The sequence below is a fragment of the Urocampus carinirostris genome, chromosome 16 (assembly GCF_059441175.1).
Source record: "Urocampus carinirostris isolate Australia breed hairy pipefish chromosome 16, RoL_Ucar_1.0, whole genome shotgun sequence".
Classification (NCBI taxonomy): Eukaryota; Metazoa; Chordata; class Actinopteri; order Syngnathiformes; family Syngnathidae; genus Urocampus; species Urocampus carinirostris.
The window spans coordinates 34125878-34151091 of record NC_142364.1 but is presented as its reverse complement, the minus strand read 5'-3'; the positions used below and the strand labels follow the sequence as shown (position 1 = coordinate 34151091).

General features: G+C 37.5%; 1 protein-coding gene across 3 annotated transcripts in view; it reads right to left on the bottom strand.

Annotated features, from left to right (window-relative positions):
- The window catches only part of dcc (DCC netrin 1 receptor), a 409358-nt gene that overhangs the window by 147499 nt on the left and 236645 nt on the right, over positions 1–25214 (bottom strand). For all 3 annotated transcript variants that reach the window (XM_088355706.1, XM_088355707.1, XM_088355708.1), the window contains exons 9-11: positions 15283–15437; positions 14751–14899; positions 9504–9642 (exon numbers count right to left, since the gene is read on the bottom strand). In XM_088355706.1, coding sequence (XP_088211832.1) covers positions 9504–9642; positions 14751–14899; positions 15283–15437 — 443 coding nt within the window. The remainder of the gene's footprint in view (positions 1–9503; positions 9643–14750; positions 14900–15282; positions 15438–25214) is intronic.

The window sequence follows — 25214 nt, the reverse complement described above, 5'->3', positions numbered from 1 at the left end:
AGTGTCGTCGGCAAACTTTTGCACATGGCAGGACTCAGAGTTGTACTTAAAGTCCGATGTATATAGAGTGAATAGGAACGGAGAGAGCACGGTCCCCTGCGGAGATCCCCTGCGGATATGTCTACGCTAATTTAATTTGTGCACAAGCTTCCTCGGCGCATATATTCCACCGGTCTAAATCTTACCTTTTGTACTCGAGCGCCGCTGGCGGAGTTAGAAAAATTACATAAATTGCCCGCATCACTGAATAAGCCGCAGGGTTGAAGGTTTGGGAAAAAAGTAGCGGCTTATAGTCCGGAATTTACGGTATACGATATATTCAGTGTTAAAGTAGTGTCTTGTTTGACTTGAAATTAGAATTAGAATTGTATTTTTTTTTCAACGTTGTGAAACATTTTATGCAATTATATTAGACATATGCAATTGTGAGAGTTTGAAGAGAAAAAAAGATGAAACACTATCAGGATGAGTAGGCAAACACAAAACACAAATAAATAAATAATTAAAACTGAGCCGTATATAGTGTATTGAGCTGAGCGTCTGCAAATACTGACTTTTCACATAATGGATTGTATTGATAAAATTAGTTTGTAATGTGTTCCTGTGCTGAGTGTCTGCAGATACAGAGTGAGACAGGAAATTCTCTCACGTCATTGAAGAGGGCGATAGTGAGACCAAATATTCTGATTTGGCACACAACTCAACCCTAAATAATAAAATCAGTGATAGTATTAGCAACGCAGAACAATTTAAGCCATTCAATATTTTTTGTCATTGTCAGGATCTGGTACATGTGCTTACAGTGTCGGGCGGAAGGGTCGCATTACACCACTTTTAAAGTCTCTGCATTGGCTCACTGTGCATTTCGAGATTGATTTTGAGCTCCTTTGACTAATTTCTAAATGTCTTTTTAGTCTTCGGCCATCTTGTCTGACTGATTTGCTTTTATTATGTTAGCCTTAACAGTCCCTGAGGTCCTCTGGCAGCAGTTTGTTGACTGTTCGAAGGGTGAGGACCAAAACCTAAGGTGAAGCAGCATTCAGTCACTTTGGTCCCCACGTATGGAATGGTCTGCTAAGGACATTAGGTCTCTTAAGAGGTGGCGCAAGACCCGCTTTTTTAAAATGGCTTTTGACTGATCGTTTTTAGTTAACTTGGATTTTTTTAACTACTAATATTTTACTGTATCATACTCCACTTTTACATCACATTTTGTATGATTGTTCTTAGTTAGTGTTCGTTTTATTCTAATAATACGAACACTAACTGAGAACAAATAAAATGAGTGTTTCCTCATTTGGGTGGGGGCACATTGGTAGGGTATGGTTCAATGGCTGAAATCCTGAGGCCATCTCCACCCATCCGTGTCTGTGTGGATAACCTCAGTCTGCTTCCTTTCCCTACATGGTTAGACTGTGCCTTGTCATAATCACATTTTACTTCTACTGTTGTTTATTTTGTTTTCAATGTTAATATTTCATTGTGTGTGTCAGTATTACGTCTTTCGGGTTGTTGGGTGGGGATAAAGGAAGGGAATTTGTTGCCTTATTTTACACTGCATGTTTAGAGTGTCAATTTATCGCCTGAAAAGTGCTTTAAAAAGAAATTTGATTTGATCTGATATTACAGCAGCGTGTGATAAAAGTCTCCAGGATGCAGACATCTAAGACTTCTATATCAAGCCCATGTGCAAAAGTCATGTATCGTGATATACCTTGCGGTTATGCTAGCTCGTGACCCAAATCCATGTTGATATTTTAAAGGTTTGACCAAATCAAGCACGGGTTAGATGAGAGCTCATTTTGTGACACCTTGAAGAGGAATAGCAAATAGCTACTTAAACTAATGGATTCATCTTGTTGCAATCTAGCCAGCCGCTTATGTCAGAGGCTGCCGGTGTGAGTCCAATTATGAGTCTGCATGTGTTGTAACAGTGTGCATTGTGGCGGTGACTAAGATGGGAATGCTGACTATATTGTTCCTTTTTTTTCTACACAATGCCACAGAAATAAATGAAGGTCATTTTTTTATTTTCTGTGTGCGTGGAAAAAAATTGAAGGTATGCCTACGTTTTTTACCTTCAAGGAAAAAAACTAATTCCCATGACTATCCCTCATGCTAATTTTAGGTATTAATTTTCTTATTATTATTTTTTTTAACTTTAATTGTTATTCATATTAATTATGTTCACTCTTTTGAAATACTTTTCTTTTTAAAACTAAATTTTAACTCAATTTGTATAATTTTTTTTGTATTTGTATTATTTGATGTTTCTACTTTAATTACTTAAAGGTGTTGGCCCGAGTTTGAAACTTTGATACTATCTGCTGCCATCTCCTGGCTTAAAGTCATTATTACAGCCTCAAAGTATTCATGAGTACATGCATATCTTAGATGCCCTGGAAACTTTTATTATTTTATTTATTTTGGGGTTTTGGTTGGCATTTAGACTGTATTTGAAACAGTCCTTTCCTTACTTTTACCATTTTCTTGCTACACTAACAAAAAACTGCAATGACAAGCAAAAAGTCACTCTCGACACCTCCACAGCTACCCTCCTCCCCTCTTCTTTCCTTCTACCCAATGTGTTGCGAGTCTGCAAATAGTATTGGTCAAATTAAGATTAAAGCAGATAGGCACAGTGGAGCAAAAATCTATGAAGGAACTTTGAACTCAGTTGCTCATTGTTAATTGTTTTTTTGTTCATGAATCTCATGGAATTTATTTATTTGAATATGTCTAAAAACAACGTATCATGTTAGTAATCAGGTTTATTATTAAAAATAGGGTTAGATAGACCCAGTTAACCGTTAAAAAAATAATTTTACCAGAAAATCAAGACGACCCAGCACTGGTTAGCCATTTTCACAACAGGTCCGCGAGCACCTCAACTGCCCTTGAAGGCACCCTGGTGCCGGTGGGCACCACTTTGGAGACCCCAGCATTGGACTTTTGTAAAACAATTGCCAATTGCCAGTTTTAAACAAGCACATGTTGTTTGTCTTACAAGCAGAGCACATAGACCCCCCACACCAACATGCATTTTGCAAGGTTTATTTGGTAAGTTTGTATTTTTGATTGCCACGCGGCTCGACGTAATATGCGACCAGAGTGTGTTGCTGTGACTGGGTGTACCCAAATATTTCATAGTAGACTTTCTGTTGTTATTATTTTTCTTTTTATTATTGTGCTTGGGCTGGGTTGTGAACATATTGTCAGACATTAAACTGGTACAGAAAAGATTAGGGATCGCTTGTTTACAAGCTACCTTTGCAATGTCTTAATGATAGAATTAGTTTAGAATTTGTGGTTCTCCTTCAAATGTATACAACACACTAGGTCAGGGGTGTCTTAGTGCAAAAGGCCAGATTTGATAAGCTGAAAATGTGAGGGCCGACTATTCAGCCTGGCCTTCTTTGATACATTTACCCTCCACGAAAGGTTTGGAGTGCTTGGCGATCAGTGTCGCGACTTTGTAGCTCGCCTTTTTAGTATTTTCATTTGACTAGCAGGGTCTCATGTAAAAGTGCTGCTGTGCCGTTTAAACAGCTTCCAATTGATTCACCTTTTCACATCATTTGTTTACAGTTACACATGCAACACACCTCAGGCGACAATTTTTTCAGGCTAAAAACTGGTTCCCCTGCCGGTGCTCCTACCACTGTGACCTCTTCCTCAGCAGACGCGGGCAGATAGATGGTTGAAACGAATGGCATCCTACCACCTACCTGATTTACTGTCTGCAGCTTATCTATTGATTCAGCCGCTCATTGTGCACTTGTGTGAGCGTGTGCGAGCTTGTGCGGGGATGCGAGTGAGAGTAATTAGGCCACAAGTCACGGTTATCACCAGGCCACAGATGGGGAGATGCACAATACAACCACTCGGTATCGGTGCTCACTTAGTCTCAGATCATTGTGTCGTGCCATTGCAGCCGAACAGATGACTCTATTATCTCTCACTGTCTCTGTATGCAGGTTTATTTATGATATTACCTGCAGGGCACGTACTTTGATCTTGAAATTTATGTTGGACTAGATATTCTAGTCATAGGAGTTTGATCAATGCAAACAAAGGTATTAATTCAGGGAACTCAAACTTGCGGCCCCCAGGATGATAGTTTGAGGCTCCTGTCTTCATTAGAAAGTGAAAGGGATAGAGTGTATTATTTTCCTACTAGAAGTCGCTGTATTCTGTCGTGCTACCGGAAACAAGTGCTAAAAGCACAACGGAAGAAGACAAAACACGGAGACTCAAAGTGACCAAAACGCACCTAAATACTATTGAAAAGGAGAGAAATAAGAAAATTAAAATGAAAAAAAAAATGAAAAAAAAAAAAAAAAAAAAGAAAATAAAGAAAATAAAACGGAATCAGCCAAAAAATAAGTTTCTAGAAAAAAACGTAGATGAAAATAAATAAAAAAGGGGAAAAAAAATTAGAAAAGAGAGATAATTGCATTATTTTTGTTTTTCTCTCTAAATCCTTTCTTTTTATTCCCGTTTTCCTTTTTTACCTCTTTGTCCTATTTCTTCATGCCTATTTGTTCATTCCTTGAAAAAAAAATAATCTTTGTCTTTTTCTGAGAGAGGCTGGGTAAACATAAAAAGAAAAAGGTTAGTTTTTTTGCTTACTTTCAGTCTCTGTAGTTTATAATCTTCCTTTATCTTATTTGTGGTTGCACTTCATATTACAGCAACATGTAGTGGACTGATATAGGAACACTGTCCCCATAAGAACAGCAGAATGTTATTATCAATGGAAAATCCCATTTGGCCCAACTTCAACTGGATCCTAGCTTCAGCAGACCCAACTCAATTGAGTTTGACGCCCCTGTTCTCGTCATAGGAGTTTGATTAATCCAAAAAAAGGATTCGAATAATACAGAGAGAACAAAGTCAATCCAATGGAACGGCAAAATACAAAATAAAGCTACCAGCCTAGGGCTGTAATAAGCTCGGTGGCCTAGATGGTAGGGCGTCCGCTCCAAGAATGGGAGGTCGCTGGTTCAAGCCTCGGCCGAGTCATACCTAAGACTTGCAACATTGGTACTCATTGCTTCCCTCGCTCGGCATTAAGGGTAGGAATTGGGGGGTTTGGTCACCTAATGACTAAAATGGCTGCGCCCTGTTTGGCTGCGGCTGGATCGGCTCGCTACAGTTTAACTGTACGGGTCAGGTGTATCGACATTTCGTTCTGTGTGCATGGTTACAAAGAATGACAATAAAAGTAAATTCTATTCTAAATTCTAATTCAATTAAATGTTAAAAAGTGTCCAAATCTAATCTACTGAAAAGCTAACAAATATTCTATTATGATCAGATAAATAAAACAATATTTTCTTTCTAAATGCAATACAATTAAAAGTGACATACATTTTTTTCCATTTGGTTTTAATAAACCATGCTTGGAAACTAGAACAAGCTATATATAGAGAGAAAGCAACTATATAGTTATTGACCCAAAGACTGTACTTGTAAAGTCTCAAATTTTAGCAAATTTGGTAACATTTTAGCTAAAAAGACATGATGAATTTTAAAATATTTTTTCTTCCTGACAAATATTTTATTAACGGCATTAGAAGGTATACATTAGAAGGTATACATGGGAACAACAAGACTAAATTATTCAAAACAAGAACAAACATAACTAAAAATAAGTTAAATACTTTGACGAATAAGATAAAATATACATATTTCTTGGTTTTTTGTTTTGTTTTAGTTTTTCAGACTCGTTCCTGCTTTTGGGCTCTGAAACATTACAAGCCTAGAAATAAAAAGTTCAAGATTTTCTTTTCAATAAATGCACAAAAAATGAAATACTGCGTTATGTTGGGAACTCACTCTTTGTAACTTTAAAGTACAAAACAGTCCTGACTTATAGTTTAATGTTTCTCTTTTCAATACGGAAGACGAAAAAAGAAAGAAAGTACTGTATGCAAAAAATGAGCCAAATTTGTACCAATTTTAATATCTTGATTGCTCCGAAGCAGAGGGCATTCAATTTTCAAATCTTACATACTGCTGATATTTTGCTTTTTGTACAGTGGAACCTCGGTTCTCGACCATAATCCGTTCCAGAACACTGTTCGAAAAACGATTTGTACGATCACCAAAATCGTTTTTTCCCATTAAAAGTAATGTAAAATCGTTTTAGTCTGTTCCAACACCCTGAATTTTTACCTTGAACGTAAACATGAAGCTAACCCAGGCTAATCGTACGTTAGCGTAATCTTCCGTACGAAAGATTACGCTAACATGAACGTGTAAAAATAAAAAAATCAGGTCGTTTACACGTCATTTAGCACCCGGGTCCCCACAAAAAGTCACTAGCGCTTCATTGGAAAGGGAGCTCCGTTCAAACACCCTGAATGTTTTACGTAAACAAAGCTAACTGAGGCTAATCGTACGTTCGCGTTATCGTAATCTTCCGTAAGAAAAGATTACGCTAACATGAACGTATACAAATAAAAAGAGGATTATGAATAGGATTTCTTACCTTTGTGGTGGACGATGGGGAGAGAACATCATCAAAAGTTTTTTAACCTCTTCCAAAACTTGCGGCAGTTGCTTGCTTATAGCGCTAACTTCCTTAGCCGCATCACTCGATTTCACAGCCTCCTTATTCTTTACTATCGTACTGATAGTAGATTTAGCTATCATGCTGTATTCACTAGCAAGATCGGATATTCGTACACCTCTCTCATATTTAGCTATTATGTCTTTCTTAAAGGCAATAGTTGTGCGAACAACTTGTCTTTTTTCACCTGTCCTGCTTGCACCGACCTTCTTCGGGGGCATAATTAGGGGCTAAAACACCCGTACGCCACTCAGCATCGCACCCTAGCGTACCGGCGTTTGAACTCCGATTTTTTGAACGAAGCAAGAATTTCTCGAAATTTTTGGTCCAACACCGATTTGTCCGAACTGAGAGGCGTTCGAAAACCGAGGGTCCACTGTATTACCTTTTTTAATTTATATTTTTGGTGCTTTTTAGTGGATATGCGTTCGGTTAAAATAAAATTGTAAATAGGTATTTGTTTGCATTTTATCATTTATTTATTGAACGTTAGAGTTAATATATAAAATCTTTTTTTTATGGCATTTCATCTGGAGAAATGTTAGGTTGTTGTTTGACTTTACATCTTTTCAGTGTGTTAAAAGCTCTTATTGTTTTGTGGTTTACAATTCTTTTGTACATCTGAAAATATCTTAACTTATGTTTCATGTGTTTTGCAGACAACCCCTGCAAAATATATGAAATTACTAATTATTGATTAATTTGTTGCATAATGTTTTATATCATTGAAAATACATCATGGAAAAAAAATCCGAGGAGCCGTTTGTGAGACGAGCCAAAAAAGGCATTTTTAAATAAAGCTGTCCTCTTGGGTGCTGGATGCTTCACATGACAACAGCATAATGACAAACAACCGGAGCAGGCCTGTCAGAGTTATTTTCTCATACTTTGCTTTATTTGTCTTCATTTGACAGACTGCCAAGAAATATGGCTATGGCTAAAATTCAAGCATTTTCCTGACCTTGAAAACTCAACACAAAAATTCCAGCATTTTCAACGATTTCAAGCAGCCGCACAAACTCTGGATATTAGATAAAGAAGATTTGATTCATGTCACTCACCAAGATCAACAAAGTAATCTGTCTGTTTGATTTTTGCTCAAACGTATGTTCCATTGCTGTGTCCCGGGTGTTTAAGGTATGCTCGTACGCCGCTAGCCAGAAGCATGGACTGACACTTTTTATGGATAGATATTATTGTGGCATTTTTGCTGAGGGACATTAAATGTCCCAGAAAAATCAACCAATACACACGAAGCCTGTTTAACGAGTTAGCTGGAGTTGACATGCATCAAAATACCTTGGAAGAGGGAAACTGCGTGTTCAGAAAGGCGCACATGTTTACAAATTGTTTGAATAAGTATACGTGCAGGATTACCGTATTTTCAGGAATCTAAGTCTCTTCGGAGTATAAGTTGCACAAGCCAAAAAATGCATATTTAAGTAGGGAAAACATGTATAAGTTGCATTTTGGGGGAAAATGTATTTGATAAAATGAAACATCAAAAAGGACATGACATCTTGAAAGGCAATTGAAAGTAAAAATAAAACAGAGAACACAGTATACTGATTGTTACACGTACGTATATATCTTAGACATGCTCATAAACGTCAGTAATAACGTAACATATTATGAGTTATTCAGTTAACTGTAGCATAAAATACATGCTTAACAAACCATCAGCATCACTCCAAATCACTCCTCATTGATAAGTGTATTATTATTTGATGTTAATAACTTGCAAAGAAGATTGTAGAGGTTGCCAGTTTGTCATTTTGACTATTATGCACTGTTAACATCATTGTCAATCTTTGCCACTGATGTTGCAGTTTTTGTATTTGGACACCCTTCAGGGTGAATCTGCCTTTTTAACCAAGGAGATTTAATAAAAATAAAGGGCTCAGGGGAGGGCTTTAAAACAAAATTGGAATTTCTTAACAGATATGTCGGTTCTTCCCTGTTCTCCTTGCAAGTTTAAAATCAACTGATGTCTTCGCTCCTTATTTTAAGGGTATACTAAACTATAAACCGATCACCCACTGGACAATAAAAATGATGAAGGTCTTTAAATCCCAGTTGAAAACAATAACGTAAGAACATATTATTTGCATATAAAGAGGAACACAGAGGTGCACATGTGTGCATTTATGTGTGAACTTTATGAGACTGTCTCGTTAAGAGGTGCTTAGTTAAAAATCTGGGGTCCCCAGTGTAATAACTAAAGGATTTTATACATTTGACTATAAAGGATTTTATACGATTGACTCATAATGCAATGAAGATTTTCACTGAGTGGGCTTTAGTTCAATGTACAAGGTCAGGGCAGGCTGTTCGAAATGCATAATATTTTGTCTAGGGAATTTTGATAACAGGACTCGTGGAGGCGATGTTGTTTTGGGAAGCCAGACATCAAGGCGCTGTGTTGTGAAAACGATGGGCGCAAACAATTCCTTGGCACACCCATGGGAGGAGCCGAGACACCATCTTGCGGGGAGACGTGGGCCAATAAGAGAAAGCTAAAGGGCTTCAGAGGAAGGCTTCCCACAGACGCCAACGGCACTTCGGCCGTCTTCGATGGAGTACACTGAGTTCTTCTGTTAGGGAAAATAAACCCGCCCCCGTGTGCAAGAAACGAGCGCGCATAAATTGTTAGGTTAATGTAGGTTGTGTTTGGTGTATGGAGTCAGATAACTAATTCGAACAATTAGGTAAACTGTACTTTTTGATGATTAAATTCCAACACAATGGACAGTAAGAGTCAAAAATTCACAATTTTATGTGTGCACATGCAGACACGCACGTACACATAAACACACAGCAACCAAATAATTCACGGACAATGAAGCTTCATACAATGGTGGCGAGTATTGATATAAAAAGGCGCATCAAAATAACTATATTTTTCTTAAAAAAGATAAAATCTCACCATCTGATAGGGTGGTCACAATGATGTTCTCTGAGGCAGGGCCAGATCCGAAGCGGTTGGTCGCCAAAACAGAAAGCGTGTACGACGTGAATTTATCCAGTCCTTCCATCTTGTAGTTCAGTCCATTGACATCAACACTCTAAACACATGAACACAATAGCAATGAGACTGACTTGGTGGATTTGACAATGGCCATCTCTATCTATCTATCTATCTATCTATCTATCTATCTATCTATCTATCTATCTATCTATCTATCTATCTATCTATCTATCTATCTATCTATCTATCTATCTATCTATCTATCTATCTATCTATCTATCTATCTATCTATCTATCTATCTATCTATCTATCTATCTATCTATCTATCTATCTATCTATCTATCTATCTATCTATCTATCTATCTATCTATCTATCTATCTATCTATCTATCTATCGTTCTATCTATCGTTCTATCTGTCTGTCTGTCTGTCTGTCTGTCTGTCTGTCTGTCTGTCTGTCTGTCTGTCTGTCTGTCTGTCTGTCTGTCTGTCTGTCTGTCTGTCTATCTATCTATCTATCTATAAATAACAAAGAAAATAAAAGGCAAATAAATAGCATAAACAACACACAAAAAGTTTTGGACCATGGCCAACCCAATTGCCCAAACACCCAAACAAGTTAGGCACCTCGGCACCTAAGTTGGTCATGCTTTCGTCCCTCCAGATGAAATGGGACACCAGAAAGCGTCCATGTCACTCGGGTCAGGGTGACACAACACACTCTTTTGCTCAACAGCAGGGCCCGACAGCTTTCACTGGTTTACCCCTCCCGCATCATACAGGTGCCCTGCCCATCCTTACGAACGCGTCCACAATCCCACTATCCTTTCACAACACCTCTCCACTCCTTTTTATCACCAACAAGAGCGCTAGCTTCCATTAATATACAGTGGATGAAAAAAACAAAAAACAGTACGGTCTGAATTGGCAGTCAATGTCCGTTTAAAGTGTTAAATATGCGGTCCATGGGTTGGATCTTGCTCTATATCCCTCTTTCTTTCTCTCCCTCGATCTCCCTCTCTTTATCTTAATTCAACTAGTCTAGCCCCTGTGAGTTTTTTTTCCTACCATGAGGCACCCGAGCTTAAATGAGTTTGACACCCCTGGTTTAAAGAACATGAACATGAAAAAAGCACTTGTCATAAACGTTAAAGTCAATGCAGTTCTGTCAAAATTAATAATCCTTCAGCGACCTGGTCTATTATAAATTAATTAATTAATAATATTAAATACAAAACTAATATAAACATAATAAAAATGAAATATATATATTTTTAAATTAATACGAAAATAGATAAATAAATAGATGGATAAATACCGTATTTTTCGCACTATAGGGCGCACCTAAAAGCCTTTATTTTTTTCAAAAGCTGACCATGCGCCTTATAATACAGTGCGCCTTATTTATGGATCAATTTTAAAATTGCAAAGTTTTCCAACTAACTTGCAGCCGCCGACTCGATTTTCCCGCGAACGCCAAGTAGTACGCGGTGTATGCTGGGATTTATTTACCGGCGTTTCATTGGCTAACCAATGTGTCAATCATCATTTGAATCAATCACTATTGGCTAAAGTTATTCGGAGGTCAAGGGGCGGATCCTTTTTATAATTTACAGGCTGGCATTGGCTTAAACGGCAACACAAAGCCTGCAATTGGCCAAAACAACGGTGTATGCTGGGATTTATTTACCGGCGTTTCATTGGCTAACCAATGTGTCAATCATCATTTGAATTGATCACTATTGGCTAAAGTTATTCGGAGGTCAAGAGGCGGATCCTTTTTATCATTTACAGGCTGGCATTGGCTTAAACGGCATCACAAAGCCTGCAATTGGCCAAAACAACGGTGTATGCTGGGATTTATTTACCGGCGTTTCATTGGCTGACCAATGTGTCAATCATCATTTGAATCGATCACTATTGGCTAAAGTTATTCGGAGGTCAAGAGGCGGATCCTTTTTATCATTTACAGGCTGGCATTGGCTTAAACGGCAACACAAAGCCTGCAATTGGCCAAAAAAAGATGAATGTTTATGGCACGTGGCTGACGGCATGGAGAAAGCATTTTTTTCTATTCTGTATTTGAAATTATTTTATTCTCCTGGATTTACTACCCTCACGGATATAAGAGGACATTGGCTGCACGTTATTATGAACACAACGACTTCGGTGAGCTACTTCGGGTTTTATATTGTCCCTGTATCTTGTATCAGACTGAACTCGATGTTTCTGTGATAAGCGGTGCAGATAATGGATGGAATGGAGTGTCTATTTTTAAATTAAACTCAATTCCAAGTGTTTATTGTCATATGCACAGTAAAGTTGCGAGCGAAAATGAAAATAGAAACTAAGAAATGTTTGGCATTTCTTGAATCCCAAGACTTTAACCTTCCGAATGATACTTGAAATGACGCATTTAAGTGACATCGTACGGACACCGCATCCGCACGTGTCTACGACACGTATTTGCTTCTTTGCAAGCTTTGGGAATGTTAAGGGGGTAATCGGTTGGACTGAACTATCTGACTGTTTTGTCCACGTTCCCATTGTAGCGCCTTATAATCCGGTGCGTCTTATGTATGTCAAAAATTGGACCAAAAACTATTTTTTGGGGTGCGCCCTATAACCCGGTGCGCCTTATAGTGCGGAAAATACGGTAAATAAATTAATAAATAAATAATAACATAAATAGGCTGTCTGCCTTTGAAGCACATCTTAAAAGTACAGTAAATCATTTTCATCTGTTTCATTTTATCTTTATAACTGGATGAATCATTTTGTTCGATTAAATCAAGTAAGTCTCTAGGTCATTTCTGTCAAAAGTTATGTATTTTCTAAGTAAATGGAAGTGAAATGCTTCCTTTGCTTCCTAGAGGGTAGTGTTATGTTCGTGTTGTGTGGTGAGTTGTTTCAGGTGTGAAACTGCATTCACGCATCTGTTAAAATTACCAGTTAAAATGCTAACTAAAATCTTTTTGTTTTGGTGTGAATAAATGTGTTGTGTTTAAAATAAAACATCCCTTTAACCCATGTCAACAATTTGGAGGTTAAATCACTAAAGTGGGCTGAATAATGAAGCATGATGCTGAATAACAAAGCCCAAAATTTTGAGTTTGGTACTATTTACTGCCTACCAGTGGTAAAAGCTTTGTTCATTAAATAAATTCATCTTGATTTGAAGAATAAAAAAAAAAAAATCATGAACTATCACAAAAACATGTATTTCATAAAATACTCGTAGTTTAATACATTTGTATTATTTTACACAAAGCACACCTAAAGGGAGTTGACATGATTCGCCGCTATCTTGCTGCAACATGTAATGAAAAACCTCAAAAATGCTGGCAAAATATATATATATATATATATATATATATATATATATATATATATATATATATATATATATATATATATATATATATATGTAGGTGCCTTCCACTTAATGGTGCTAATCTAGGACATAGTGCTAATTTTCTTGATTATCTGCCAACCCCTATTTAAATGGCATTGTAACTGCTTTGCAAGATGGTGGGCCGTTCAAAAGTGACTAAATGCCTTCAGCAGAAGGTTGTCCATATGAAAACAAAAGGGATGACACTATCAGCCATACCAAGATAAGTTGATAGTTCCAAATCTGTGATTTCAAGAAAATTGAATTTTTGCAAAAACACAAAGTCATTGTTATTTTTAGGAGGAAAAAACTGTAAAATGCTGAATTAGATCAAAACTTTGAAGTGGATAATTTAGCCACAGGATAGTATTTCATTTTAATATTTAATCAATGGGTTTTACATGACCTAGATGTTATTTAACTGGCATGTGTAACGATTTGCTGTCTTGTTAGCCCAACACAGTCTTCCCAGATCAAAACTAAATAACCAACCAGGCATACTATACACAGAAAGGTCTTTTATGTTGCGTTTCTGTGCATTGTTGAATGCAATGGCATTATTTTTGACTTCTTCATATCCACACCGAATATTACATGTAGGTCAGTAAGAGTACCCAAACAATGTTTTGTAGCACAGCACGAGACGCTTGTTTTTTTTGAAAATGATTTGTTCAAACAAGCAATACTTTTAAGTGTGCTGGGACATTATCAACTGTACAACAGTGTGACTTTTACAAACATTCTGTGAAAAGCAACAGCTTATAAAACATTCAGGACCTCACACTATTTAGAATGTTGTTCCATGCTCTAAAAATGTGGCGCATAGTTAAACATCGTTGGCCTGTTTCTGTTTGGCACATTTTTTGCCATCAACTCCTTTATCTGGTTCTGTCTTGGATTTAAGTACATGTGCAAGTATGAATGTATACTGATTTTAAACCAGTTTTAAAATCAACTCTGCATCTCTACTATTTTAAATTATATAGCCTACTAATTTGCTTAATTGTCACTATTAAATCATACTTACTGATTGTTTAAAGATTTTGTGAATCAAATATTCTGCCACCTCACAGTAATGCTTTGTACAGCAAAATTAAAAAAAAAAAAAACGATTATTTTTACTTTCCTTACCTGCAGGAAAGGACAAGGTTTCATATGTTCCTCACTATCACAGTTTATAAATTTTGAATAACTAGATTTTTAGAACAATGATTCGTTTATTTGTTTCTTTTGCCCAGCCCTATTTCCATAAACTTTCTTTGGGACTGGTGATGGTGCGGTGGACGAGCTGGGATGTGGGGGATATGGCGAGTCGGGATGTACGGAGTGGGGTTGTATAATACCCCCCAATGTTTAAACAATAGCTACTAGTGTCTGTGGCTAATAGCCTGCCTCTGTTAATCTCATTCGCATTTGTTTTGGTTTTCAAAGATAGGCATTGACCCTTAGTTAAATTTTGCGTATGGTAACAGGTGGAATATGGACTGTCAAACTGGGGAACAAACCTCATGCATGCCAGATGTACCACCTCACCACCACCAATTCTTTTGTGCATTTTTCATAATATTGAGTTTATAAGTATGAGGTTTGGAAGTATCACACTGCTAGATCTGCCTTTCACCACTGCTGGTTTCCTGACTACTTCAGTCAGCTAGGAGTCAGAAATGTGTGGGATTGGCCAAAGCTCTATAAAGATTTGTACTAACGAGCAATGATGCTATGAGAAATGGTCACTGAGCTTTTTAAAAGGGAATAAAAGACTGATGATTTTTTTGGGAATTGAATAGGCTGTGTTAAATAAAGTTCTGACCTGTTCCTTGCTTGAAAGATCTTCTTTCCAGAAAACCCTATAGCCCAAAATTGGTCCGTTTGGAGCACTGGGGGCCTCCCAACTTATCTGGATGGATGTCGGTGACAAGGCTTCAGCACGAAGGATCTCTATGCGACTTGGTACCTGGACTGTAGAACAAATATTGTGATAAATTTCTTGTGAGTTCAACAAAAGCTGCGTGTACATGTTGCTCATGCTGATCCGACAAACAATTGTTACATTAACAGCAAATGATTCAATCACTAAGGATAGCTGAGTACCTATATCAGTTAATGTTATCGATGCCACTAAACTTTTTAAGGTATAGCTTTTTTTCATTGACTGCCTGGTATTGGCCATTTAACATTCAGAAATTACATGTATATAACTTTGGTCTATCAATATTTTATAGTTATTTTCTTTAAGAACACATGCATTTTCTATTCTTTCACTATATGGCTGATGTTTTTTTAAAATTTGTTAATTAAACATTGTTGTCCATAAATACTGCAAATTTATATATTTGTCTCACAGTCAGGTTTTGTCGTGATCCTCAAGGGGGTGGAACTTTCTCCTGGACCAACTTCATTGTAAGCAATCACTCTGAAGCTGTAACCTTCCTCTGGCTTTAGGTTGGAAACCATCAACTCCAAAGACTCAGGCTCCGACACATTTACTGACCTTTCCCTGCGGCAGGAAAACAATAGAAATAATTTTGTCATTAAACACACCAGCACTTAATTTCTTCCTTAAATAAAATTATGGTCCTGCCTGCTCTTTGAATTTGGGCTCAGATCTTTTTTCCCAAACTGACACTTTAACCATTTAAAAACTCCACAGTCGATATCTGAAAATAACTTGGGACAGTGTATTATGTGAGAATGCAGATAATCGAGGCTTAATCTACTTAATTCCTTTAACTGCAGTTAAGCCAACAATTACAGCACTGCTGCTTTATCTAAATCTTTTAAGGAAAGGAAACAATAGGAGCTGCAGATAAGCCTGATTCATCAATTTATTCGCCTAACAAGCAAAAGGTCCCCGGTTCAAGACCCCGTGGAAAAATTAGTTGGCCTGGAGAGGGATGGGCGCCACCAGGCTTTACTTGGCCAAGACATACCACATGAAATGGTGCCCCTACGAGTCTAGTGAATAATATTTGTGTTTTGTTTTCTTCTGTTGTGCTTTTAGCACTTGTTTCCGGTAGCAATAATATGGGCTCCAACTAATCAATACATAGTTCTGGTATCAGAATTGATACCACCCTTTTTGGTCCTGGGGCAGAAACTGTATCTGAGCTCGTTACTCCATGTTTCTAGGGAGCCTAAAGCAGCTAGTCAACTAGCTGTATTAACAGCACTGTGATGAACTTGGAAAACCAATAAAAAGGCCAAAATTGGTGCACTATTCCATATACTGTACATTTTGATAAAACTTGACAAGTGGCACCAAAAACACATGTTATTTAAGAAATATGCATACAATTAGTGGACTTAATTTTCATAACATCTCTTTGAGTGAGCATTTACACTCTGTTTTAATCAGTTCTTTATTATGGTTCATGGGTTAAATGGGCCGGCATGGCGGCTGAGTGGTTAGCACGTCAGGCCCATAGTTCCAAGATTCCGGGTTGAAGTCAAGCTACCGGCCTCCCTGTGCAGAGTTTATAAATTCTCCCCTTGTTTGCGTGAGTTTCCTCCGGGCACTTGAGTTTCCTCCCCCATGGTTGATTGGTGACTCCAAATTGTCCCTAGATATGAATGTCCATGTGATTTGTTGTATGTCTCTGTGTGCCCTGCCACCGGTTGGCAACCAGTTCAAGGTGTCCCTTGCCCACTTCCCAAAGACAGCTGGGAAAGCTTCAGCTCCGCCGCGGCACTGGTGAGGATAAGCTGTGCAGAAAAAAGGACGGTCGGGTTTAATGGGATCATTTGCATGTCCTAAAGTCTATGAACAGCTCGTCATTTTGTATATTGTGTCCACCTATCTTTTTGTTGTCACTCTCTTTACCTTGTGTTTATTGTCCAATTATCTCTCGCTTGTCTCGTTACTCAGTGTATTTTTAGTTCCTACTGTTCTGTCAGTCTTTGTTAGGTCATTGTTATGTCTTGTTGAGTTATTTTATACAACTACCCCGTGGCACATGGTGTCCTTGCTCATTTAAATGAGGTTTTTATCTTTACTAAATATCTTAAATGAATTTTGGGGGATTCCTGACAGTGAAACACTCAGTGTTTCACCTATCATCAACGAAATGCAAAATAAGAAATATATTAAATAGTTATTTTTATTAAGTGTTCGTCCATGTGTAAATTATTTTTCAAAATCGCTGAATTTTAACATTACAAATAGTATTAATACAATTACGGTAGTATGTAATATATTAATGTGCTGAGCATGCATCGGCTCGCTACAGTTTAACTGTACGGGTCAGGTGTATCGACATTTCGTTCTGTGTGCATTGTTACAAAGAATGACAATACAAGTAAATTATTATTATTATTATTATCTACAGATGCCGAGTCAGGTACGCAGTTCTCTTGCCTCATGGCAGGGGGCGATACTGAGACCAAGGATTCTGATTTGGCGCATACCTTAGTCCCAGACAAAAACAACATGTTGTTGTTGCATGGACTCTTTTTCAATCATGGAGGATTACCTATCGATTAATGCCGGAGCAGTCCGTAATGTGGAATGTGAAATCATGGCATACCGAATGCCGTTGTTGACTGTAAGTTAATTGACTTTCACACCATTTTCATCCAATTAATTATTTGTTGATACAGCACGGATATTTATTATGGGCACATGTAAAAAGATAACCAATATACAACAAAAAAAGATCAGACAACCTTAAAATGTGTCTTTGGTCGGCCAATTTTTATGCTAATTGACGAACAGTGAGAGGTGCAGGTGAGGTACAGTCTCACCTGTCATCATGGAAATATCTCATCTCATCTCATTAGCCGTACCGCTTATCCTCATTGGCGTCGCGGGGGGGCTGGAGCCCATCCCAGCCATCACCGGGCAGTGGGCAGGTGACACCCTGAACTGGTTGCCAGCCAATCGCAGGGCACACAGGGACAGACAACTCACTCGCTCATTCACACCTAGGGACAATTTGGACCGGCCAATTCACCTGAAATTCATGTTTTTGGAATGTGGGAGGACACCGGAGTGCCCGGAGGAAACCCACGCAAGCACGGGGAGAACATACAAACTCCGCACAGGAAGTCTGGAGCTGGATTTGAATCCACGCAGGAGGTTCCCATGACATGAACTGTGCCGCACAAGCGCTAACCACTGCGCCGCCGTGCTGCCCATGGAAATATATAATTTGAAATAAATTAAATGGTTATACTGTATTGATTTAGTTTTAAAGTTGAATCTAGTTAAACTTCAGAATTTTCTTTTTAAGTACATTTGACATGCTATTATAAATAGTAATAATAAAATTGGTAAGGACCGTACTACTGTTCTGAGTGTCTGCAAATGCAAAGTGTGGCACACAATTATCTTACCTAATGGCAGAGGGTGATAGAGAGACCAACGATTCTGATTTGGCTGACACCTCAGCCCCAAATAATAAAAAAGTTCAGTATTATTAAGCTAAGAGCAAGTCAAGCCATCCACTATTTGTTTTTCTCGTTACCTGGATGGTTTTTCATAATGGAGAATCACCTGTCTGTCAATGCTTTTATTCAAAAGGAGCAGCGCATACACTTCATTTATATCTTATGGTAAGACAATACATTTTTGCATTGCTTTCTTGCTCTGCAAATTAAATGATGATAAATATGGAGGTCAATTTTATATGTAAATCTGCCTCAGCAGACAATAACCTTGACCATAAGTCACTGCTACGAGTTCACATTTGCCTCCTCAGCCTCCCGCGTTGAATATTAGTCTGCCACAGCAAAAATCATGACACTCCCCAAAAACAATTGACTTCAGAAAATTCCACCAAAGGGTATTTGTCATTATTAGAACTTACAAATCTTAGTACTGAGCATCATTACCTAACCGCCAATCAATCAAAGCGGAGAGATAAGTACCAAGTAAAAATAAATTCTCCAATGCTGCATTTTCCTAAATTGTTTAGCATGAAGGCAGAACTGGAAAGATGAATGTATTGTCTTATACTGTGTAAAGTTGCCAATGTCTAAGGTCAGTTTATTACCTTTCAGGTAACCAAATGACGGCAATGTGGTAATACAGGCCAACTGACAAACCGACTGGCAAATGAAAGTCATGTAGATCAATTAAAAGCCCCTGTTATTACCTGTTAACCTGAAGATAACATGAACATGTAGATGCTATCAACATGCACTCCTCAATAGGGGTGGTCAGTTCAGGGATTTTTGGCATAAATCCGATCAAAGTAAATACAGAATAGTATCGATAAATACCAATATAATAGTTTGCTTAGAAATTAAATGATCATTGAATCATTGAACCCCTCTCCCTTGATTTGGTTTATAATTATGAAAGGAAACTGATAAATATCATCTATTTTCTATTAAATAACTACAATACTAACTCGAACAGTAGAAAAAAATATTCTATAACAACTATTTCAGAAAAAGTGGCGAGAGAGTCATACCGAAAAAGCTGTAAGAAAATATAATAAATTCAACATAAAATAAATATAATACCTTGGCCCAACATTTTGAAAATTAAGTCAAAGTGCAAAATAGTGTAAACAATACAATGTACCAACAGTATGAATATTAAAAATCTTCAACAACAGCAACAGCTGTTCAGAACAAAATTTAAGAGAGTCTAACCACAAAGCACTAATGTAACAGAAATACAAGAACTATAGTACAATATCAATACAGGACAACTAAAACACCATATTTTATGGACTATAAGGTGTGATTAAAACCCTAAATTTGCCGGAGATTCGAAAATATGCCTTATAATCCAGTGCACCGTTATAAAGCAAGAAATAAAGTAAAGGTAAATACATTATTTAATGCATAAGAACAAAATTATTTTAAATAGATAGATAGATAGATAGATAGATAGATAGATAGATAGATAGATAGATAGATAGATAGATAGATAGATAGATAGATAGATAGATAGATAGATAGATAGATAGATAGATAGATAGATAGATAGATAGATAGATACTTTATTCATCCCGAAGGGAAATTCACATTTCCAGCAGCATCCCTGAGCTGAGAACAATACAATAATAAAGCAAAAAGAATACAATATACAAATACCCAGTGTGACGTGCAAATGCCCACTGTAGCGTGTTATATAGAATATCTAAATAGTGCTACACAGAATACATATTGCAATAAGATTCGGTAATATGCAATGTAGGTGGTGTGGTTTAATGTGGGCTTTTACTCTGACGGGTAGAGTTAAAGAGCCTCATGGCATGAGGAAGAAAAGATCACTTCAGTCTGTCCGTAGTACAAGACAGTGACAGCAGTCTGTCGCTGAAACTGCTCTTCTGTATACCGTAACCTCTCATATTTAAAAAAAAGCCGTGAAAGTAAAGTAAAACCCCATGCGGATAGAATGTGTTATAATGTAGGTATAATCTTATGACAACATTGTCATAGTGATAGTAAAAATGGAAAGGTAGTATTAATCTTAAAACAATAGTATCAATCCAATCCAAGTACCGTATTTTCCACACTATAAGGCGCACCTAAAAGCCTTTATTTTTTTCAAAAGCTGACCATGCGCCTTATAATACAGTGCGCCTTATTTATGGATCAATATTAAATCGCAAAGTTTTCCAACTAACTTGCACCCGCCGACTAGATTTTCCCCCGAACGCCAAGTAGTACGTGGTGTAAGCTGGGATTTATTTACCGGCGTTTCATTGGCTAACCAATGTGTCAATCATCATTTGAATCGATCAATATTGGCTTAAGTTATTCGGAGGTCAAGGGGCGGATCCTTTTTATCATTTACAGGCTGGCATTGGCTTAAACGGCAAAACAAAGCCTGCAATTGGCCGAAAAAGATGTGTCAATCATCAGTTGAATCGATCACTATTGGCTAAAGTTATTCGGAGGTCAAGGGGCGGATCCTTTTTCTCATTTACAGGCTGGCATTGGCTTGAACGGCAAAACAAAGCCTGCAATTGGCCGAAAAAGATGAATGTGTATAGCACGTGGCTGACGGCATAGAGAAAGCATTTTTTTGTATTCTGTATTTGTAAATATTTTATTCACCTGGATTTACTACCCTCACGGATATAAGAGGACATTGGCTGCACATTATTATGAACACAACGACTTCGGTGAGCTACTCCGGGTTTTATATTGTCCCTGTATCTTGTTTCAGACTGAACTCGATGTTTCTGTGATAAGCGGTGCAGATAATGGATGGAATGGAGTGTCTATTTTTAAATTAAACTAAATTCCAAGTGTTTATTGTCATATGCACAGTAAAGTTGCGAGCGAAAAAGAAAATAGAAACTAAGGAATGGTTGGAATTTCTTGAATCCCAAGACTTTAACCTTCCGAATGATGGAACGATGCATTTGAGTGACATCGTACGGACACCGCATCCGCACGTGTTCTCGACACGTATTTGCGTCTTTGCAAGCTTTGGGAATGTTAAGGGGGTAATAAGTTTGACTGAACTATCTGACTGTTTTGTCGACGTTCCCATTGTAGCGCCTTATGATCCGGTGCGTCTTATGTATGTCAAAAATAGGACAAAAAACTATTTTTTCGGGGTGCGCCCTATAACCCGGTGCGCCTTATAGTGCGGAAAATACAGTACTCACCAAGTATCGATAATGTGGATGTTTGGATTAATCCGGCCACCCTTACTGCACAGTTTACTGCATGCACATTAAATTAGAAATAAACTACCATGAAACGGGAAGCACATCTTTCACTTTACAATATGTTGAACACACCCTCCCTCTATTTGTTCAAATTGAACAAGTCAAGCATTGAGGAGAGTACCGGGGTTGTTAATCATCAGCCACTCATGAATATCCTCTTCTCTCGCAAAGACTACGTGAACCATCTGTGCAGTTGAGAGGCCATTAGCTCCCCATTATTAGCTTTTGCTTTAGCAGGACACATGGCCAGCTGCCATGAAGTCGTTTTTGTCTGCCATGTAAACTGAATATTAAGAAGATATGTCTTGTTTTTGAGTTTTTCCTTGCCCTCGGGGAGGTTTAAGATCAGGGGGTGTTGCATAATAGTCTGAAGTTTGCAATAATCTGTGGTCTGTGAAGTCCTTTGAGACTCCTTGTGATTAAGGGCTATACAAATAAACATGACACGACTTGACTACGCTGCAAAAAATACATTATTTCTCGATGGGCAAAATCTTTTATGTAGCCTTTTCCTTATTCTATGATACCTAACCCTGGTTTAGTAGTAAAAAATGGAAATGTATACTTGAGGTAAAGTATCTTTTACAAAAGATGATACATTATTGTTCTCATTTAAAGCATTTTTTTGAAAATGTATTTCTTAAAATGAGAAAATGATCTGTACCACAAGAAAATATGTACCCTACCAAAGACTTTGTCTTGGACAAGGGGTGGGGAAAGTACAGCCCGTGGGCAATATGTGCGTGACAAGATGTCAGGCAGACACAAAGGCAGTACACAAGGAGATGAAAAAATGTGGATGTAAACAAACCTTAACAGGTGGGTGTTTAAGAGATAACAAACATGAAATTCACTAATGAGAAGGGAGAATAGAACTGGGACTGCTGAGGCAGGGAAGGTTGAGAGGGAACTTTGAAAGGATCGTCTCTGGGTGGCGGAAGTCCTGAAAATAATGTTTAGGAGTACTTTGAAGAAAATGCCTGGTAAAAAAAAGGTCTTGGGACAAGGATTGGATTGGGGAAGAAAGTCTTTGGAAGAGAAGCTTGTCGTGTTGGCAATGGAATGTTTTAAGCACCGTTTAAAGACATATTAGCAACGCAGAGTTGGAAACCAGAATATTCATAGTACAGGTTGGCTAATTGGCTGATTGGGAGCACCTGGACAGGAGAGTAGAGAGAGATTAGAAATGCTGCAATGCGTACATCTATTGGAGAAGGTGAGGGACTTCAGGCACTGAACCATGCTCTTCTGGCTTTTCAATCCGGCCCACCAAACAAAATGAGTAAAACCTTGATGATATATATATATATATATATATATATATATATATATATATATATATATATATATATATATATATATATATATATATATATATATATATATATATATATATATATATATATAAAATGGTCTAAAAAGTACTACTGATTAAAATGTTGTGTAACTCTTGACTGGTGTCCAATGTGCAAACAGCCAAGTACTTTTTCTGTCCAGTTTATTTCTCTTTATAAGTATTTTTAGATATTTATCAATTCAAGAAAAAAAAACACCTCTGAGCTATTCCTTTCATATTTTGAGTTTTTCAATTCAAATTTAGTGCTTGAAAAGGGGACTTGTATTGCTATACCTTAATTCTGAAAGTTACAAAACCAATGTGATTAAATGGTCTATTTATTAAGAAAAACAAGATTAAATGCAACATGTAAATGCCGATATCCGCATGCGTATTTTTTCAGCTAATATATATGAGAACAATTATATTATCAATACAATACATTTGTCAGAACCAAAACAGATGGTAGACCCAAACGCGTAACGTTTCACATAAAGCTTTATTGAGGAATCGAGTAGAATAGTGCTTGCCTTGCGTATGCGGAGGGCCGCTCACGGACTGACAAGGAGTGGATGGAGTGCTGAGTTTAAATAGGAGGGGAACCAATCAGGCAACAAGCAGCAGCTGGCGCCAGCCATACGAGCGGGCACAGGTGAGGGCAATGAGTAACCATGACAACATTATCTTTAGTCCTCATGTATTGCTGTGTTATTTATGTTAAAAATCCAAAACAAACAAAAAATTCAGCTGAAAGGCCTTACTACAAGGAAAAAAATGATACATTTTTCTCATGACATGACTTGACATTAACTGTGACTCAAACTTTGCCCACTCCTCTCGACTAATACTTAAGTACACACATATATGACACAGTTTCTAGTGGCTGGCAAATAAGAAGGTAGAAATGCCACTCATACATTTTACATGTATGATCCATGACTTTAGTGCACAAGGAGAAGATGAAGACAACTAACATTGACCTTTACGTGTGTTTCTGCCATGTTCCTTCAGCGTTAAAAAAACTGTTTGCGTTATTAAGTCTTCATGAATTATGTCTGTTGTAATTTTTGATTGTTATTTTTTTTATAATTTCATAGTTTATGCCTTCTGGTAAAATTATACTTTTCTTCCCTTAGTTAGCAGGAGTATAAATTAAACTAATATAACTTTACACATGGCTGTTTTCGTCCAATCTCTAGTTTGCAAAACAATTGACTCGCAGCAATAAACTTTAAGTGAGTCAAGTCAAGTCAAGTCATTTTTATTTGTATAGCCCTTAATCACAAATAGTCTCAAAGGACTTCACAAGTTATTACACATAAGAAGTTTAGGTTATTCATATGCTATAGAGTAGAAGTGAGTTTTAAGCTTAGACTTAAACATGTCCACTGAGGCAGCAGATCGGATCTCAGGGGGAAGAGCAACACCAGTGAGTCCATATAAGGAAGTATGTGTCATTGGTACACATGCCACTCACGGGAAGTAACAAATCCCAGGGCCCTTTCCATCGGGTTAAAAAAAAAACGGTTGAGAAGCATCGTTTTACATTACATTTTCTGGGTGGATTTTCATGGACAAGCTCTCCTGGTGGTCGAATATGGCACATTTTGAGTATGCTCAGGGGGAAAAAAAGTAAAGTGAGCTGTTGGGCCTTCTACAGATCCTGCATCTAAAGCCTGCTGATTTACCGCATCTCAGTGTGGTACTCTAGCTTCACCGAGGCAGACAAGAAAAGGCTACAGAGGGTCAATGCAGCCGCAGCAAATATTATCGGCTTAGCCCTGCTCGTCCTCAATTTCCATCCCCAGTCTCGCTGTGTAAACAGTGCCAGGTAAATTGTTCGGACAGCTTTAGATCCTGCACATCACCTGTTAAACCTGACAGTGCTACAGGTGCATCAAGGGCAAAAATCCACTTTTATCCCAAAGCCATTTCTCGTATAAATGGACCAATAAAATGAAAGCCCTCAGCTATTTTTATTTTTATAGTTTGTTTTCAAAATAAAATATTATTACTGTACTATTTAAATCACTAAGAAGTAAAAATAAGAGTAAAGTGTAGTTTGCTTCAGTTAGAATATGCCTATCTTATCTTCATGACTACGTCACTGTTCTCACCTAACATTCCGTCTTTTTTTAAAAGGCGGCTCTTTGGGTTTGGATCACTAACAAGAGTTGGCTCCTGTGGCACACAAACAAATAAAATAGGTAAAAAAGAAAAAGGAAACCAGAGAACAAAAGAAAAAAATGGCAAGACAAAAGAAGAGAAAATCAGGAAAAAAGACTCTGATCGCTTTTGTGTT